The 20239-nt window shown below is 37.9% G+C and overlaps 1 protein-coding gene across 1 annotated transcript in view; it reads right to left on the reverse strand.

Annotated features, from left to right (window-relative positions):
* Window positions 1-20239, reverse strand: part of DNAJC15 (DnaJ heat shock protein family (Hsp40) member C15) — a 92201-nt gene that overhangs the window by 34110 nt on the left and 37852 nt on the right. The window contains exons 4-5 of the mRNA XM_049852956.1: window positions 8557-8633; window positions 2602-2672 (exon numbers count right to left, since the gene is read on the reverse strand). Of these exons, the coding sequence (XP_049708913.1) occupies window positions 2602-2672; window positions 8557-8633 (148 nt within the window). The remainder of the gene's footprint in view (window positions 1-2601; window positions 2673-8556; window positions 8634-20239) is intronic.

Consider the following 20239-nt stretch of genomic DNA (forward strand, 5'->3'; position numbering starts at 1 on the left):
TACTTCTGTTCCATTTCTGCTTTTAACTAGTTGCACGCTGGTGGCAGACCATGGGCTGGTACTGACAAACTGCACTTTGAGTAGTGCTGGATTAGATAACCTGTAGGAAATCTCTGAGGCTCCACAGTGTTTTAGATTTACCTGGTTTGTCCTCCCTTCTATACTCACTGGGCATTAATATCAAACTATTGATTTCATAACGCCTAACCTCATTCTGCAGCCATTTGAGAAAGGCAGCAATCTAAAAGATACTAGTCCGAAAGCATGAGATCAAGGACCTGAGATATGTTTACTTCATTAACCTTTCATCTCACTAAACTGAAAGAGCAATTTTTACTTTTTATCCGAACACATCTGAATGCTCATTTAATATTAGTTACAAAAAATTATTTTCAGCCATTTCCCACACCTAGTTTTCTGATACCACTTTCTTTGAACAAGTTGATAATGAAATGTTGAACAAATTATAGCTGATCGCACATATAAAGTTCGAAATTTATTCTACCAGCTGGTAGCAAAACCAACAGGAAAAGGATGGAAGAACATACTCATGAATTTCGGAAGCAATGAGTATAAGATTTAAATTTTTGCCATCACTTGGGAACATCCAATGTTGACCTGGAGAAAGCAAATATGGTGAAGAATTAAAAGAGGAGGCAAAATTAAGAGCTCTCCATTCTCTACGTCCACAAATACCCTACCTTTCTCTCTCTAAGGACAATGAGCATTTCTGTTACAAATCTAGTATCTTCTCATTTAAAAATAAAATCGTCCTTCTCAGGAGACAATTTCCAGATTTATGAGCTATCGTCTCCCAACTCCATCATACAATAATTCTTTCCTCCATTAGTTACAACAGTCCTTAATTCACTAGGCTCCCACTAGAGCAGGGGCTCTTAACTATGAGTCTACGGGTGGGTTTCAGAAAGTCTATGAACTCTCTGAAACTGCAAATTTTTTAAAATCGTGGGTGAATAAGCAATCATACGGAGAAAGTGTCCACAGTCTGTACCACATTCTTAGAAGTTTCAATAATCCAAAAAGATTAAGAGCATCTTTCTTAAATTAAAAATGTGATCTGAATAAAAACAGAGATTCTTCTGAATAGGCACATAACAAAGATTCTACATTAAATCATGTAACCAAAAAGGACTTTAGAAATAATGCCCTTTATTCTGTAAATGAAAAAACTGAGAGGTTAAGGGATAAAACTGGAGAGGTTAAGGGAACGCTCATGGCCACACTCTAGCTGGAAGGCAGAAGCCAGAGAAAAACGCTGGCTTCCAACTCCCAGGTCCATTCCCTCACACCCTGCTACCCAAATACGGCCAGACAGGAGGGTACCGGTTGGCTTATACGTAGTCAACAAGCCTAGCCCTGATAAATACACTGTATCAGAATAAATCATGTAATTATGTAAATATTACCAGGTCATAAGATACACAAACATTTTTATATTACTAAAAAGGGTTTCTAAAAATACATATCCTCTTGAGTCTTCCTTCCTGCTAGCAGGCATAGTCAACAACTTGTCAGTCATCTGAAAGACACGAGTGCTTGATCCTGCTGCAATCCATCAGAGCAGGGCATACACTTGACCCAGAAGGGAAAGAGGCTGTTTCGCACACACAGGGTTTAAAGGAAGCACCTTTCTTTTTAAGTCAATTACTCTGAAAGCCTACAACACAAAATAAATTAGCTGAGTGGTTCTGTCAGTGACTGTTGAAGCTGTTTAGAAATTTGAAGCGAGACCTCTTTTCAGAGTTTATTCATACTAAAGAACAGCAAGTGCAAAAACCAAGGGAGATGATGTTTAGTGAGAAGAATTTTTATAGTAAGTACTGAAAAAAAGAATGGCTTATTTTGGTGTCAGTGTAGATGGGTAGGAATCGAAATTTGTTTTTAATTCTTTTCAAAGATAATTGGAAAACTGAAAGCCCATAAATAAGAACCCAGGAAACCCTTTACTCCCCTTCCCCACTCTGACTTCTGAAATACAATGCAACTTTCCACCATCTGTTATTTAAAGCAGAAACAGTAAGGAACATATGGGCTTTCTCTCTCAAGCAGCTGTAATGTAGTTAAAGTTATAATTGTCTTTCTGTAAGATGAATTTACATTAAAAACCTGGCCAGTTAAAAACAAATGGCTCAGTCTCAGAGCCTTCCAGAACAGAATTATAAAATTCAGAATCATCTATGATATATTACATTCAGAGATTTAGAACATATCTTCTAAGGCTGTGCTTTTATGTTTAAGGTTAAACAGATATAATTCATGATGCCCAAATCGGTTTATACAGAGTCCACAACTCATGTTTTCTCTTACTCAGGCAAAATGCTAGGAACCTCAGAGTTCAGGTACTTATTTATAAAAAGACCAGCAACTAAGTCCTCAAAAACTGATAATACAAATCTACCACTTCTTGGGTCACTGAATTCCAATCGAAAGGCTCATTTATTCATGAAGAAAAATCACAATACTTGAGGCACATAACCTTCTATCTCCACTACATATCATTTATGATGAGTTTAAGTAAACTGAAAGGAATTCAGAGCATATTCTGGTCCACACAGTATGAGAAATAGGAATTCCACCCACCTTTGTCTGGGTGGTTCAAAATCATGATTCTCCTGTGGGCTGTTCTAATCTTGGCCTTGTCAGCAGATGGGCTGTAAAAATAAAAGTGCTTACAATAAATAGTGCCAAATGCAGATTATAAATTAACAGTTTTGAGTTTCAAGAAATTAAAAACTAATGAAAATTTCACCATCTTGTGGACACATATGAAATTACAGCTTTTCAGAAAAAATAAATCACTGATTCAATGCTGCGTGTATTTTTCTTTTCGTTCAGACCTCTGTAATGCTAGTTCTTATTCTCAATCAATTTAAAAAAGAAAATAAAGCACAATATATAGAATAGGTAAGTCACACTCTGCAGACTATAGAAACTTATGCTTTCAGTTATTTGGGGGGAAGGCAGTATATATAGCATAGCAGATAGGTATCTGGACTCCAGAGCTAGGCTGCCTGGTTTTGAAAGGTCAGTGGTTCACACCCACCAGCCGCTCAGCGGGAGAAAGATCTGGTAGCCTGCTTCCGTAAAGATTACAGCCTTGGAAACCCCATGGGGCAGTTTTACCCTGTCCTATAGGGTCTCTATGAGTTGGAATCGACTCTTTGGCAATGAGTTTGGGTTTCTGGTTTTGGTTAACCTTGCTCTAATTATTTTACCTCTTTTTGAGTCAGTTTCCTCACTGCAAAATGGGGCTAACAACATACTCCTTGTGCAGCTGTTGTAAGGATTAAATGAACTAATGCCTACAAAGTGCTTGAGCAGTGCCTGGCATACAGCAAGTGCACAGTAACAGTCAGCTTTTATTAGTATGATCTTTCAACACAAGATCTCAAAATCCCTCATCTCATAATTAATTTAGCTTTGTGGGAAACCTGCTGGAATAGCCTGGCTGTTTCAATAGCTTATGCTCTAAACAAAAATCGAAGGAGAAAGTTAAAGAATCCTAAAATTATTTTGGTAAAACCTTATTTATCCACTATTGGAAATGTTTCTCATGAGTACATTTTCTAGATAAGGGGGGAAAAAAATTAACAACACTAACAAGAACAAAACACTAATATTGCTACTAATAGCTCTTCTATAAATTACTTGGCTGTTCTAGGTCTTACCAGAGATAACAATAGCTGACTCACGGTAAATGGTGGTTGTGTGAGGCTCCAAATAATTTAATTTCCAAGAGTCAAACCATATACTGTAGTAGCTAAAAGAATGTATTTTTAGTGTATATTCAGATTTGGGTTCAAAATCCTGATTCTACCACTCATTAGGTAGGAAACTTTGTCCCACTTAAACTCTCTGAGTTCTAATTTTCTTGTATGTAGAATGGACATAATAAAACCTACCCTTCAGGATTACTTTAAGGATAAATTAGATAATATAAATTAAAGGATTCGAGTGTCTTAGCATATAATTATTATAAATACAATGCATTTTTATGAAAATGTATTGCATATTTCATACTTTTAAAAAATGGAGTATGAATTGATTTTAACATTTCTTCAATGACTCAAAAGGATCATTAAGGATACTATTTAAGTGCATAGACACTCTCAAGGTCTGCAGAGGTTTCCTGCTCTTTTACTAAATGTCCCTGGAATGGCTCTCCATTTTAAGTTCTTCTCTATCAGTTGACAATCCTTGATTCTGCCAGTATTCCAGTCTCTAGCAGTTCCTTGCTAATTACTTGTTACTTCCAATCTGTAAACAAGAGATTACCAAGCATGTTAACATGTACTATCAAATGCTGAACAGGCACATAAAATATTTCCATGAATAAAATGAATACGGGTTTTTTTTTTACCCTCTAAATATAAGGACTTAAGAGTATCCCCTTTGACTAAGTAGTCTTTGGAGGATCATTTCAAACTTACTGTCTCTTGTAGGTATCTCTTAGAAGAGATCACAAAGACTGATTAGAAAGACTACTGAAATCTGAGGAAGTAACCATGAAACTCTGTACCAGGGCTAAGGGTACTATATTAACTGCCTATTAAGAAATAAAGAGCACAACATATTACTTAGAAAAATTCCAATACGATTGAATTTCCTGTGGCTAAACTACACTTATCTTTCCTTTTTTTTGGTGCTCTGTAGCACTTCTTTCCTTTATCAGTTACTTTTTCTAGTGGTTCTGTATGTTGACATGTCTCCTTGGGCAGATTCTAAGTCACTTAGGGGGAAGAAGCCATGATTTGTATCTTAAAATAGTATCCAGCATTGTATATGCAATAGATACCTAATGCATTTTATACGGGAAACCCTGGTGGCATAGTGGTTAAGAGATATGGCTGCTAACCAAAAGGTAGGTGGTTCAAATCCACCAGGCTGCTGATCTTTGGAAACTCTATGGGGGCAGTTCTACTCTGTCCTATAGGGTCACTGTGAGTTGGAATCAACTCAACAGCAGTGGGTTTGGTTTGGGTTTTTTTTTTTGCATTTTATACAGCCTTCCCAAAAAAGTGGCTATGAAAGGTCAACTCCTTGAAAGAACAAAGACTCTATATTAGTAAACACTAAGACTATAAAGGATTATTAAAGGATTATTGTATTGCAAAACATTTTAAAGTTAAAAAAAAAAAAAACCCAACCAGGGGCTTTAAAAATCTTACTTCATAAAGCTAATCAAATGTGGCCTACTAGACAATGAAGACACGAGTGTAGAAAAATTCAAGTTTCCTGTTGTACAAGATCTTTGGGGGATGGAGGATATTCAGCAGAGTTGCATCTTATATTGGATATTAAGTTCCAATTCAGCAAACAAAGCAAAATCTGAAAATTAACTTCAGTCGAAATGATCCCTGAAAATCATTTACATTGCCATAAAAAACAGCACACATGGTTTTGTACATAAAACTCCATTAAGCATTATGTACACTGAAGTTGGCCAAACACTGAACAAGTAAGAGACACAAGGAAGGTTCGTATACATAAGTATGGGCATTCAAGACATTTTGCCTTTAAGATAATCACCTTCAGGCTCCTAGTGGTAAGCTTTGGTGATGAGTGGGGGTTTTATTCCTTTTTTGTTATTGCTCTATTAGGTCTCTATGACCTGAATACATTTTAATAGATTTGTTTATTGTAAAGATTAGACAAGATAGGAGAATCCTAGTTCTAAGCTTCATGTAAAGATTAAATGTAGCTGTGATATACCTCCACCATATACAGTTTCACCATGAAATTGAAAATGTAACTTTAAGTGTTATGGTTCCTAAAGCAGGGGTTTCAAGCTGTGCTCCGTAGGGTACATTTAGTTAGGAGTGAGGAAGCAGGCGTGTGGAACTGAGTGGTGTCCCCCAACCTCTTGGCACACAGCTGTTTTGGTTCCACATTTTTACTACGGGCCTTTTGAATAACATTTTGTTTAAATACAGAGTTTCACAAAAGTTTTTAGAAAGTCTGAAAATCACTAATATGCATCACTTAGAAAATACCAGGTATAATAATATTTCTCCCGGACAGCTGAATAAAATATTTTAGGTTTTCTGTTATAGACAAGAATTATAGTTCATAAAACTATCCTCTTGGAAGGAAAATCATAAAGCAAAGACTCAAACACGCATCTTAGCAAACAATCGCCATTAAATGCAATGCATAAGAATGTATAGAATCATTCTTACATATCGCATTTAAGAACAGTACACAGTATTTTTCTTTAATAGGGCAGAGTCAGTTCCATTTTGCTTTTATCTACTTGTCCCAGTCTTGTAGTTTACATTAAGTCATCACAGAAAATGGAACCATAGCAATGAAATAGTTACATCTTAAAATGCCTTATCATAATCAACACTGCCTGACTAGCAAAAGGGCTAAAGGAAAACATTTAAGTTTTACCTTTCTGTTTAAAGCTTTAGTGGCAAATATTTGTCATCTGTTTTCATGAGACATGGCAAGAAAGCAGAACAACATTTATTTAGCCCCTGTTACTTGGTAAAACCCATAACCATTGCCGCTGGGTCGACACCCGATTCATAGCAAACCTGTAGGACACAGCAGAGCTGCCCTATAGGGTTTACAAGGAGCAGCTGATGGATTTGAACTGCTGTCCTTTTGGTTAGCAGCCAAGCTCTTAATTGCTGTGCCACCAGGGGTCCTGGTTACTTGGTAGACACTTTTATAAAAAGGTATCATGTCATTCCTACGTTATTCCAACAAAGCAGGTATTATTAATCCCAGTTTAAAATCAAAGAAACTGAAGTGTAGGAAAGCTAAAAAAAACTTGACCAAGATCATACAGTGCCTGAGCAACAGAATCGGGGTAAGGATCTGCTTTACTAAGCTGACATCTATTAAGCAGTTACTAAGTACAATGTGTTGGTTTAAGAATTTCATAAGCATTATATAATTTAATTTTCACAAGAACCCTACAGAGCAGAAACAAATATTATTTGTATTTCACAAATGATGAAACTCAGGTCACACTCAGGTGGTAAAAGTGGTATCTGTACTCAGATCCACTTGATGTGAGAGTCTGTCTTAACATCTGAATTCACCTATTTTCCCTGTGAATCTTGTACAGCCTCTAGTTCAACAGGATCAGACTTTATAACTGCATATTTTAAAAGAACTCAAAAATACAGTCAACTCCTAATTCTCTCTCCTAACAACCGGAGTGGCTTGGGTGATATTAAATGATATATTCAAAAACATCTGCATTTGGTTTTATAATGTGTTTCATATTCACATTTAAAGAAAATGAATGGGATGTTACTGGAGTTCAATGAAAGTTCAAGGAAAAGAATTCATTCTGAATAATATTAAGCCAGGAACAGTTAGCAACCTAACTCCCTAATGTGGTTCCTCTGCTTCAAATCATTCTCTGTTTTCTCTTCTCCAATAAAAGGAGAGCTCATCTCTCCTTAGAAAGATAGAGCAAACTAAACTGAGCCTCCTCCCCAACTTTTTTGCTTTTTCTCCCTAGGTCATCAGAAATAATAAGTGCTTTAAATGATAGATTGGCCCACAGAATAAATAATATCACCCGTGAGTACTCTGCTCCTCCAAATAATCGTCTAGATGAAACGAAATAGTTAACATTTACCCTAGACCAAAGATGAGAAGGCTAGGGAGGACAGGGGAGCTGGGTTAGTGGAAACAGAACAACCAAACTGGAAACAACAAGAATGCTGATATGTTGTGACAGATGTAACCAATGTTACTGAACAATATGTATAGAAATTGTTAAATGAGAACCTAATTTCCTGTGTACACTTTCACCAAAAACACAGTAAAATAATAATAATAAAAAGAAGAAGAAATAATAAGTGCTTTGGCTTAGAAAAACCTCCTGAACTACAAGAGACTTAAAAAAAAATGATGTAAATATAGGACTTTATGGTCTATTCCACTGAATTGTGTCGATTAAATCACCTGAAGCTTTGTTACCAACAACACGCTATCACCAACCCTCACAAAAATTAGAAGTAGTCTCTAAGGGAAGGTCAGGGAAACAAATGAATATAGCTGCTGGTAGGGGAAATACTCTCAACGTTAAGTGTTAAATAATAGCACACAACAATCACACAAGGTCATTTATTAACTTTCTCCCATACCATCCAAAGTTAGACGATAAACGGATACGAAGTGAAACAAGTGCAGTAAAACATGCTAGATGTCAAACTGTGGAACCAGAAAAGAAGTGTCAAACAGGTCTTATAACTGAAAAGACGATACATATATTACTAAAATGAGTCCAGAAAGGAGTATTTTGATTGACTAACTTGAAACTTCAGTATTCAAACATAACGGCTCCTTGTCAAGGAATAAAAGATACATCACAAGTTTGCCTAATTTTTTTCAGGCAAGTGGAGTACTCTCTTACTTAGATTTGAGGTTTTAAACTGTAAACACTTGGTATTTCCTCCTTTCCCTCCTACGCCTTATCTTAAATATAAGGATAATCTTACCATTCCATTTTCTCCTTCTCAGGACCAGCTTGGCCACAGAACAAAAATACTACTCACACAACACACCTACCTTACACCTAAAATAAGACTGGCTTCTCTCCTACTCATTTTCTGTTCAAATCCTCCTTTATAGTAGGATGAAAGGCTCTGTACAAGAGAGAAAGATCAAGAAATAATTAGTTCCATGCATGAGGTGCCATGACCTCAGTCCCATCACATAGCTGCACAAGAGTAATGCATTTTACCAGAAGTCAACTTGAAATCGTGGGAGGAAAAAAGCACAAAACAATGATTCTTTTCAAGAAATTATGACTGAGATGAACACTTTAAAAACATTATTTTTTTTATTTCAAAATACATTAATTTTTCTACACTGAGATATAACTCAAGGAACAAAAGAGATCACTAGAAGCAAAATGCTTCTAGTTTTTCCAAGCTCTGCAGTAATTTTCTCACTGCATAACCTTGACCAAGTTATTTAATGTTGACACGGCTAACTTCTATCTACCTATTAGACTGGCTGACAGAGAAAAGAAGGAGAGGAGTTGGCAAAGTGGGGAGGAAGTCAAGACAGCAGACAGGCAGGTGAGGAAATGTGGCTGGAGAGGCATGAGCAAGGAGGAGAGCGCATTAGAGGGTGACAGGGGCTAGGCTGTGTTAGGCTTTGTAAGCCATGGAAAGATTTGGGGTTTCATCCTCAGTGAGAAGAGAAGCCAGAGAACTGGGGTATAATGTGACTTTGTTTTGATAGGATTACTCTATGTACCGTGTGGAAAACACAAAGAAGGGTGCAAGGGTGGAAGCAGGAGATCTGTTAGGAGGACATTATAGAGATCTGGGCAAGAGATAATGGTAGCAAAGAAAGTGGTGATAAGTAGTCAGATTCTGAATATATTTTGAAAGCAGTGCTAACATTTGCTTGATGGATTGAATACAGGAATATGACAAAAGAGAGAAGTTAAGAATAATGTAGTGGACACTGTTATGTGTTGCCCAGATTCCCCTTCAGGCGTAAAGGACTTATTCCCCAGACATGGGACTGCTGCTGGCAGAGACCTCTCAGTAAGCAGATGTTTGGGCACTACCTTGGCTGAAGAAAGTCAAGGCCATGCCCTCTTCCCTGGCAGCCCAAATTTATGACAGGTTGACATGATGGTATAAACATTGTGGTTCTCTAGTGTTCAGTCTTTGGCCTTATCTATACTCACTTCCTAGGTGATGCCATTTAATCATGAGGCTCCTTGCCCCAACTCAGGACCAACACAATAAGCCATCCTAACTTGAGAGCTCTTCATGGGGTTGGCTGAGGCCTTTGACAAGGCTGCATTACAGCCTCACTTCTCCCTCCACCAACCTTTCCTTTTCCTTTCCAGAGCTGTTGATCTAAAAGCACTCCTTAATAAACCTACAGCTCACTAAACTTTGTCTAGGTCTGCGTTCTGGAGAACCCAAGCTGTGCAAACGACTTCGAGGTTTCTGACCTAAACTGCCAACCTGTCATTAACTGAGTAGGGAAGAAGCAGTTGTTTGTTTCTTGTGGGTAACAGATATCAGGAGACTGGTTTTGGACATACTGAGTTTGAAATGTCTATTAAATATCTATGAGGAGAAAAAGTCTGACCTGGATGTAACATTAATGAATCATCAGCGTATCCAAAAAAAAAAACCCAAGTTCCTTGCCATCGAGTCAATTCTGACTCATAGTGACCCTACAGGACAGAGCAGAACTACCCCATAGGGTTCCCAAGGAGTGCCTGGTGGATTCGAACTGCTGACCTTTTGGTTAGCAGCTGAACTCTTAACCACTACTCTACCAGGGTTCAGATAATATTTACAGCCATGAGACTAAATGAGAATGCCTATGGAGTGAATGTAGATAAGAAGCCAAGGACTGAGCCCTAGAGAATTGCCAGGTTTAAACCCAAACCAAACCCACTGCCACCAAGTCGATTCCGACTCATAGTGACCCTACAGGACAGAGTAGAACTGCCCCACAGGGTTTCAAGAAAGAAGACAGACACATCTTTCCCTTGTGGAGTCCTAACCTTTCGGTTAGCAGCGGAGCACTTAACACTGGACCACTAGGATTCCTTATTGCAAAGTTCAGTGGCATAGCACTGATGAGGAATCAGTAGTAAAGGAGACTGAGAATGCCTGGTAGTGAGGTGGAGGAAAACCAGAGCCAAAAGGGAAGAAATAAAAAGTGAATGCAAATGCTTCTGCTAGGTCATGTGTGAAATGTGACTTGAGAACAGACCTCTGAATTCAGCAAAATGGAATTAACAATGACTTTGATAGGTGAGTCAGAATCGACTCGACGGCACTGGGTTGTTTTTGGGGTTGACAACAGCAGTGAGGTCAGAATCAGAGTGTGACTAGAGTGGGTTCAAGAGTTAACAGAGAGAGGGAAATGGGAGACGGCAAGTAAAGACAACCTTTTTTCAGGAGAAATACCGATGTTCGAACTCAATTTTTAGAAGGGAAAATAATTCCTCTACGATTACATGCGTACATGTTTCTAAAAAATGAACCAACGTTTTTGGAAGGAAAAATTGTATGTGCATAAGGTAAAACCTGAAAGTATACACACCAAAATGTCATTTTTGGGTGGTGGGCTTATGACTGATCTGTTTTCTTCTTTATGCTTATTTTTACTTCCTAAATTTTCAACGATGAATACATTGTGTAATTATTTAAAAAAAAAAAAAAAAAAAAGAAGGAATAAATAGAAGAAACCAAGAAAATTACCAGGGCTTAAAAAACAAGTCTCAGAGAGCCATATCTGATTATTTACATATGTGGTTCTCTCTAAACAGCTTGTCATAAATTTCTACTTGTAATAATTCTCTGGCAATTAAATCATTCAGCAACCTTTCAGCACCTACTAGGTGCCAGGTACTTTTCAAGTGACACAGGTCAAATTCTGTCCTTCCCTATATACATGGCAATCTGTTAATGTGGACCCGTACTGAGGAACAGGATGTACTATTCCAGGTTTCAGTTATTGACAACCTAGTGAGAAATCAAAACACACACACAAAAAGCAACACCTCTACCCGAAATTTGTGACTAAAGTTGTTTAAGTAAATGTTTTAACTTGGACATATTTTATATCTTTCTTAATATGCACATAGATAAACACATTGGGAAATGAGTGGGACACTCAACAAAGGATTTAACAAAGAAAAGAGCAGCTGGTTTTAAGGTTTCTCTCAGAAGACAGAATTTTTGCCAGATGCCTACCTTCCTCCCCAAATGAAACATGGTTAGTTGACTGTCCTGGCAAAATAGAAGCATCACTGACTTAATCAGGTGTACTCATTTTTACAGAAGCACATTTGCTGTGTTGCTTTTTGTTTTTAACTCATATTGAGATAAATGCATAGAGTGATTCTTTCTTCAGAAAATAAAACACTTCTATGGGTCTTTGTTTATCTTATGAAGCTCCCAAATTTTGACCTTTCAGCATAATAAACAAGGTAAATTGATTATGTTTCATGAACTGTCATTCCAGCTACAGTCACAAAGCTCATTAACTTGAAAAACAAGTATTGTATCTGAGCAATTTTATTTTACTTTCAGTTTTCCCAGGTGGAAAAGGAACCTCAAAAAAAAGCCTACTTAAAATCTAGTATCTGAAAAAGGCTCATACCCTAAAATATTGACCTACTTATAAGTAAGTCAATTTGTACATATGCAGTCATCACAACTGTCCTGAAAGAAGTATATATTTTTTGAGGACAGAAATGTAATTAATACTTGGGGGCTATAAATGGGAAAACAGAAAAAGGGAAAATAATAAAATTGCTCATTGTACTTAACTACTCAACCACCTGTATTTTATTGACTATGCAAAGGCATTTGACAGTGTGGATCATAACAAATTACAGGTAACATTGCAAAGAATGGGAATTCCAGACCACTTAATTGTCCTCATGTGGAACCTGTACGTAGACCAAGAGGCAGTCATTCGAACAGAGCAAGGGGATACTACACAGATTAAAATCAAGAAAGGTGTGTGTCAGGGTTGTAGCCTTTCACCATACTTATTGTCTGTACACTCAGCAAATAATCCAAGGAGCTGGACTATACAAAGAGGAACATGGCATCAGGATTGCTGTGAGACTCGTTAATACCTGCGATATGCAGATAACACAACTTTGCTTGCTGAAAGTGAAAAGGACTTGAGGTATTTACTGATAAATATCAAAGACTGTAGCCTTCAGTATGGATTACACCTCAACATAAAGAAAACAAAAATCCTTACAACTGGACCAATAAACAACTCCATGATAAACAGTGAAAAGATAGACATTGTCAAGGATTTCATTTTACGTGGATCCATAATCAACGCCCATGGAAGCAGCAGTCAAAAAATCAAATGCAATGTTGCAATGGACAAATCTGCTGTAAAAGACCTCTTTAAAGTGTTAAAAAAGCAAAGATGTCACTTTGAGGGCTAAGGCCTGCCTGACCTAAGCCATGATATTTTCAGTCGCCTCATATGCACCTGAAAGCTGGAGAGTGTATTAGGAAGACCAAAGATGAACTGACGCCTTTGAATTACGGTGTTGGCAAAGAATATGAATATACAGCATGGATTGCCAGGAGAATGAACAAGTTTATCTTGGAAGAAATATAGCCAGACTGCTCCCTGGAAGTGAGGACAGAAAGACTTGGTCTCACATACTTTGGACATGTTATCAGGAGGGATCAGTCCCTGCAGAAGGACATCATGCTTGGTAAAATAGAAGGTAGCGAAAAAGAGGAAGACCCTCAATGAGATGGATTGACACAGTGAGTACAACAATGAGTTCAAACCTAACAACAATTTGTGAGGATGGTGTAGAACCTGGCAGTTTCATTCTGTTGCACATGGGGTTGCTATGAGTTGGAACCAACTCAACGGCACCTAACAAAAACAACAACATTAAGTAGAACAAAATTGTCTGTATCACAGCATTTTAATCTGTTATTCTGTTTAAATGAGTATTTGTGTCATGAGCAAGCACAAAACTATAATTCTATGCCCTCCTTCTGAAAAAAATTAAATAAAAAAATAAAGTGTAACTTTGTTTCATTTTGTTGTATGCCATCAAGTTGGTTCCAACTCATAGGCTTTGCAAATAATATAGCAATGTTGTCTTATATTAATAAATACATACATAAGGCAAAGCAGACCATTTCTGGCCAACACTGTGGAGGGGGGAGGGGTCAAAGAAAATGTTTAGAACCAAGACAATGAGATTACTCTAAGGAACAACTCTATCATAAATACATGCAGTAGATAAGTTATATTTTTTTTCTCATAAGATTTCCAAGAACAGAAAAAGTAGGATTCCGCTAGTTTCATGTTACTTTTCATGATACTCTATTTGAAACACACCCTGGACCTTACACATTATTCTGTATTATTCTATTCATAAAGTATGTATAAAGCACAACCAATAAAAAACCAAACCTGTTGCCGTCAAGTCGGTTCCAACTCATAGCAACCCACAGTGACCCTACAGCACAGAATCCAAAATTATTTTCCTCCTAAAATTAGCATTAACTACTATAAACCAAAATCAAACACGTTGCTGTCGAGTTGATTCCAACTCACAGTGACACTAAGGACAGAACAGAATTGCCCCATAAGGTTTCCAAGGCTATAAATCTTTACAGAAGCAGACTGTCACATCTTTCTCCCATGGAGCAGGTGGTAGATTCAAACTGACAACCTTTTGGTTAGTAGCCAAGTGTTTAAATCACTGCATCACCAGGGATCCTTTAACTGCTATAAAAACCCATTGTCGTCAAGTCAATTCTGACTCATAGCAACCCTATACCCAGAGCAAACCCACTGCCTTTGAGTCAATTCCAACTCATAGTGACCCCATAGGGTTTCCATGGTTGTAAATCTCTACAGAAGCAGATTGCTACAACTTTCTCCTAGAAGCCACTGGAGGTTTCGAACCACCAACCTTTCAGTTAGCAGTTCATTGCTTTAACCACTGTACCACCGGGCCTCCTTAATGGCTATAGTGCCATGAAATAACCCAAGTCAATAGCTTGAAACATGGAAGTCTTCCAGACAACTACAATGCAGTAAATTACTTAATATGGCCATCCTAGCCATAGTCTTTGTAACTCCCACCAAATGACAGGATAGGACTATGCAAATGAGGTGCTTATGGCCCATCAAAGGGATTGGCTAGCTTGCTGATAATGTAAATAAGGTGCATGGCAGCCTTGTGGGGGTGAGGCCATGCAAATAAGGTATATGGAACCCTTATAATAGAACTGATCAATTCTGCCATCCTGCTAGGCTTAAAATCTGTCACCCCTGAGGCAGGAAGTGAGGATCTCAACACTACCATCAAAGAAGAGCCAGGAGTGGAGTGCATCCTTTGGACCTGGGATCCCTGAGCTGAGAACTTCTTAGATCCAGGAGACAAAGGAGCTGTAACACAGAAGACAGTGAGAGACGGTGGCATGAGATGGCAGGAACCCAGGAGACTAGTGACAGATGGCTATAGTGGGGTTTCCTGGCCCAGGGAGCAAGAAAGCTGAGTGCCTTCAGGCACAAGTCTCACTGGTAGAATGGGGTGCCTCTGGGCACTTATCTGCAGAGCTAAAAGAGTTTTGTAACACTTGTTCAAAGAGTGCAGAGCCCTAGCCATGGGGTGAAGAGGCTAAGGGGCTGAGGGTCAGAAAGAGGCGTGCCTGCAGGCACAGCTGAGGAGAGGCTGTCCTGATCTAAGAACTGTATCCTGAGCATTCCTGCACCTGAATTATAACCTGTTACTTCCCTAATAAACTCCATAATCGTGAGTATTGCCTGTGAGTGTGGCCATTGCAACAAACTACGATCCCAAAAGAGAAGTAGACGAGTGCCATGGGAGGGATGGTTGGTGTCAGAACTGGTAAAAAGGTTGGAGGCATGTCTGATCTCTGCCTCACTGGAGTCAAGCTTGAGCTGTTGATCTTGATTCTCCTCCCTCCTCGTGAAGTTAGAGGAGGTCAGACGCTGCCCCCATGCTATTTTTACACAAGCAGAGAAGGATTATATCATTCTGAAACTTTTATTATTCATAATAGCCTGTTTCATTTATAGAGCCACAGAAAGATGTTTTTCTCAATTAGTGTTATTTCCATGAATTCCACTTGACTATAAAACAATTGGGAGTCCAACTTTTAAAAATTATACTCAGATAAAAGGACAAATTTACAAACAGACAAGAGCTTCAAGCGAAGAAGAATGACTCATTTTTTTCCACAAGATAGAAAGAAAAAAATAAGGGTAATTAAACATTAGTAGAGTCAATTAAAAAAACAAAACAAACCAAACCCACTGCCGTCAAGTTGATACCGACTCATAGCGACCCTATAGGACAGAGTAGAACTGCCCCCACAGAGTTTCCAAGGAGAGCCTGGGGGATTTAAACTGCTGACCTCTTGGTTAGCAGCTGTAGCACTTAACCACTATACCACCAGGATTTCCAGTAGAGTCAATACTATACATTAATGCATTAACAAGCAAAAGAATACTGGTTCAAACAGCACACTGAATAACAAAGGTCTTTTGCTTTCCAAAGTGCTTTTGAAATGAGAAAAAAGATATTCTAAACAAGAAAAATCCACAATAGGCCTAGATAACAAGAAATGGGACATGTAGCAGAGGAGATAGTTTAAAGAAATCCTGGAAGACTGAAGACAGGTACGAGTGGATTCACAGAAAAATCACAGCAGTCCCAAACATCGGATGAAAGAAGAAGACCTTGCGAGGGAACCAAGAAGAAAACACTAAATTCAGAGTCAACAAATTCAAAAAGTAATATGAGGTAATTAATTAAACCAAAACAGCTGTGACAGATCAGCCCTACTCCACTAATACGGAGCATAAAGGGTGAGGCATCTGCCACTTCTGCTCTCAGGCTAAGAAAGTCATATGCCTGAGGATGCATCTTATTGTGGGTGTTGGAACCCAAGAGAAGCAAAGGGGAGTACCAGCAGATCCCATTTTAGAACCCAGAAGGGCAGATGTAGGAGGAAAGGGGTGACAATGACAAAGAGTAGAATATACATAGTATTCAACCTTTTCCAAACTTCAGAGGTCCAAGCCTGCTTCTAGGCTTCTTGCTTTGGAAGACATGCCTATTGACATAATTTACCTACGTATTTGAGGCCCACTGTCAACTCTTCCATTCAAATAAATTGTTGAAGCAAGCCTACCCACCTGGTGAGGAAAACCAAGGGCATTACTTATATTAATCAACTTAGTTCTTATAAGTATAAACCAACAACCAAGGATGATCAGACACTTGAAAAACTCAGTATCATGGAAAAAAAACCAAAAGAAACAAGATGAACAAATAACAATTGGTGTTGAAGGGAAGAGAGAAAGCAGAAGAGAACCTAAAAAATTTTCATTAGTGCCTTATAGAGATATTTAAAAGGATATTGTGTCCATAAAAGAACAAGTTGTTATGAAAAAGAAACAAGACTTCTTAGGAATTAAAAAATTACTGATGCAAAAAATTCAGTACATGGACTGAAGAGTAAAATGGCCATTGCTAAAGGCTAACCAGATGATCTGAAAAATAAACTGTGGAAATAGTGTAGAATGTAGAGTAAGGAGATGGAAAGTAAGCAACAAAATGTCAAGAGACATAGAGGACAGACTCAGAAGTCCAATGTCTCTCTAATGTAAGTCCCAGATGCAGAGACGAGAGCTAATGGAGGGAAAAAATAATTATAGAAAAACTGTAAGGCTTACAAAACTAAAAAGACAATTTTCGAATAGGGCTCACTAAGAGTTCTTGTGAAATTTCAGAACATGGATAATAGAAAGAAAAAGAGCATAAAATCTTCCAGGGATCTAAAAAAAAGAAAAGAAAACTAAAAACAACAGGTTGCCTACTGAGAAATAAGAATAATAGTAACACCAGAAAATACAGCTGTGAGTGTGCAGCAACACAGGCATTGAAATTCTTGGTCTCAGCAGAGACTTTTGTACACCTCCACTACTGGGGTCCCCCAGATTTCAAGGCATCAGCAGCTAATGATTAATTAATAGCAAGAGCAAAATAAGTAATTTAACACAGAAGAACTTAAAACATTTACCATCCATGCACTGCATATGAAAAATTACCCTAGCCAGTATTCTAGCAAAACAAAAACGGTACGAGAAAAAGAAAAGTGAGATTTAAAAACAAAAAAGATGCCAAGACTTAGCAGTAAATCAAGTTTTTTAAAAAATGGAGAGCCTGCTGGTGCCTGAGTGTTGAACATTCTCTTTTGAGCAACAGTGATTTAGTGACAATCACAGTGCCTATTTATTATTTATAAACTATGGAAAGACATAAATAACACTGATTTAAAGAACCAGTTCACAATTTCCACCATAATTACTCTATTTCAAGCCATCAGCATCTACTACATAGACTATCTCAATACTCTGTTAACTGGTGTCACAGCTTCTACTCTGGTTCACTCTAGTTGTACTCTATACAGCAAGCAGTTATAATCTAAAATGTCAATCACATTGCCTCCCTGCTCAAAATCTTCCAAAGGATTCCCATCACACTGAGAGTAAAATTTGAAGTTTTTATCACAGCCCATTAGGCTCTATCTGATCTGACCCCAAGCTATCACTATTCCCTTCACACACTCCACTGGAGTTCCTCTTGCTGTTCCTTGAACATGCTAAGCTCACTTCTACCTCCGGGTCTTTGTAGTCAGTGTTACCACTGCCTGGAAAGGTCTCCCTTCAGATGCTTAGGTGGTCTGCTCCCCCCTCTCTGCAGAGAGGCCTTCTCTGACCCACCTAATATGGAGATCCTTCTCTGCCATTATTCTTTAACTTCGTACCCCGGTTTAGTTTCTTGAACGTACTCAACACTTCTAGATATTACATATCTTTGTTTATTGTCTGTCTCCAGTAAAACGTAAGCTCCTAGAGGGCAATGTCTTTGTCTTGTCCATGACTATATTCCACTGCCGACAATAGTGACTGGCATGTCCTAGGTGCTCAATGAATATTTACTGAATGAATGCTGATATCTATCAATATTTTAGCAAATAAAATACAAATAGGAAAGCAAAAATAAACATATGCTCCCTCTAATCACAGGCATGCAAAATCACTGGCATTTTTTTGAACCTAGGTTTAATTATTTGTCAGTATGTCATGCTTTGAAAGAACTGTCATTGTGCATGGCTAACTAAACCGCACAAGCCTGTAACGTCTTTGCTAAAATGAGCCATTCAATCACAAATTGTTGCAAGCAAATCTGCTTCTAGTTCCTAGAAGTCCATGTTCATGCTGCATTGCTTTGGTAAATTTTCTTTGTATTGTCTTCAGTGGTCACAAACCACAGCTCACCATACTATAACTTTTTAAATACCTGCTATCATTCATTCTTTACTTACATTCAGCTCATTAGCCCTAGCTATAATGCTGGCAGATGAAGGTGTAAGCACTACAGGGTTTTCATGGTTGGAATCCTGTCGTGAAACTATATTTGAGATGGGGGTACACGGAGACAAGTTTCAAATTTCAAGATGAAATAAACTCTTGGGTGAATTCCATCAGCGCAGGGACCATGTCTGTTTTGCTCACCATCTATCCCCAGTTCTGGGCACAGGGTTTATTACATGGTGAACCCTCACTAAATGTTTATTGAATAAATGAATGAAATTAGCTTTTGCAAACATTATATTTAAAAAGGGAAAATAAGCTACCTCAAATTGGATGTAATGCTACTAAAAGGAGTATAATAATTAGATGTTAAACCCAGGAATATGGTTAGATATAAAAATAACATGATCAAAAAACTTAAAAGAAACTAAATCAATAAATTAGACAAAATCCATGATGATATAATGAAGGAAGCAGGGCTTTGAACCGGAACAAAATGGAAAACCAAAATCGAAAAAAAACCTGAAATTTTCACCAGAGTGAAACTGAAATCTGAATAAAAAACATGTTTTTCTGAACCGGAACTGAAATCGAAAACCATTGTTTTTTTTTGCTCTGCTATTTTCAGTTCAGTGATAATTTTTAAGTAGTAAGCAAGATCACTGGACCATTTATGTCTGATTTTGCATTTGGTACCCATGTAGGCTGAAAGCTTCTCCGGCACAGGGCCGCTAGGAGCCTAGTTCATTGCTTCAGCAAGTGAGGCTGCACAGCCACAACTAGAGGCGATGACTGCTGTTTCATGAGACGATTCACAGGCCAGTCGGAGCTCACTGTGTCTGCTCACTGCCTGGCCTCTCTCACAATAACGTGAGCTGCGCCTGCCACAGGCGTGAGAACCGTTCCAAGACTGAGAACCCTTGCAGTCAGGAATCTGGAAGAGCTGGTTGTTACTGCATCTAGTTCTCAACAGTTTCATATGAACGGGAATTTGTCAGGTGAGTATAAACATTTTAAACTTACATTAGTCACATTTTTTAAGTGTGATATTTAAATTCAAGAAATAGAAAATAGCATATAATTTTTTGGTGAGTCCATTCTTATATTCAATCTTGATTTAAATGTACTGTATCTTTACAGAAATAACACGCGCCTTCTACATTTGTTTGCCAACTGTGTCATTCCTCCATGAGGTATTTTCATAAGCACCGCTATGCCAATTTTACATGTTGCTGTGAAAAAATCAGCACAGCGCACTTACTAATTGTTTGTACTTATATGTTTAAATTTTATATTTATCTCACAAATCAAAATGTTAACAAGCATCAGCAACTAGCAGGAAGAAAAT

The sequence above is a fragment of the Elephas maximus genome, chromosome 14, assembly GCF_024166365.1.
Source record: "Elephas maximus indicus isolate mEleMax1 chromosome 14, mEleMax1 primary haplotype, whole genome shotgun sequence".
In the NCBI taxonomy this organism is placed as follows: domain Eukaryota; kingdom Metazoa; phylum Chordata; class Mammalia; order Proboscidea; family Elephantidae; genus Elephas; species Elephas maximus.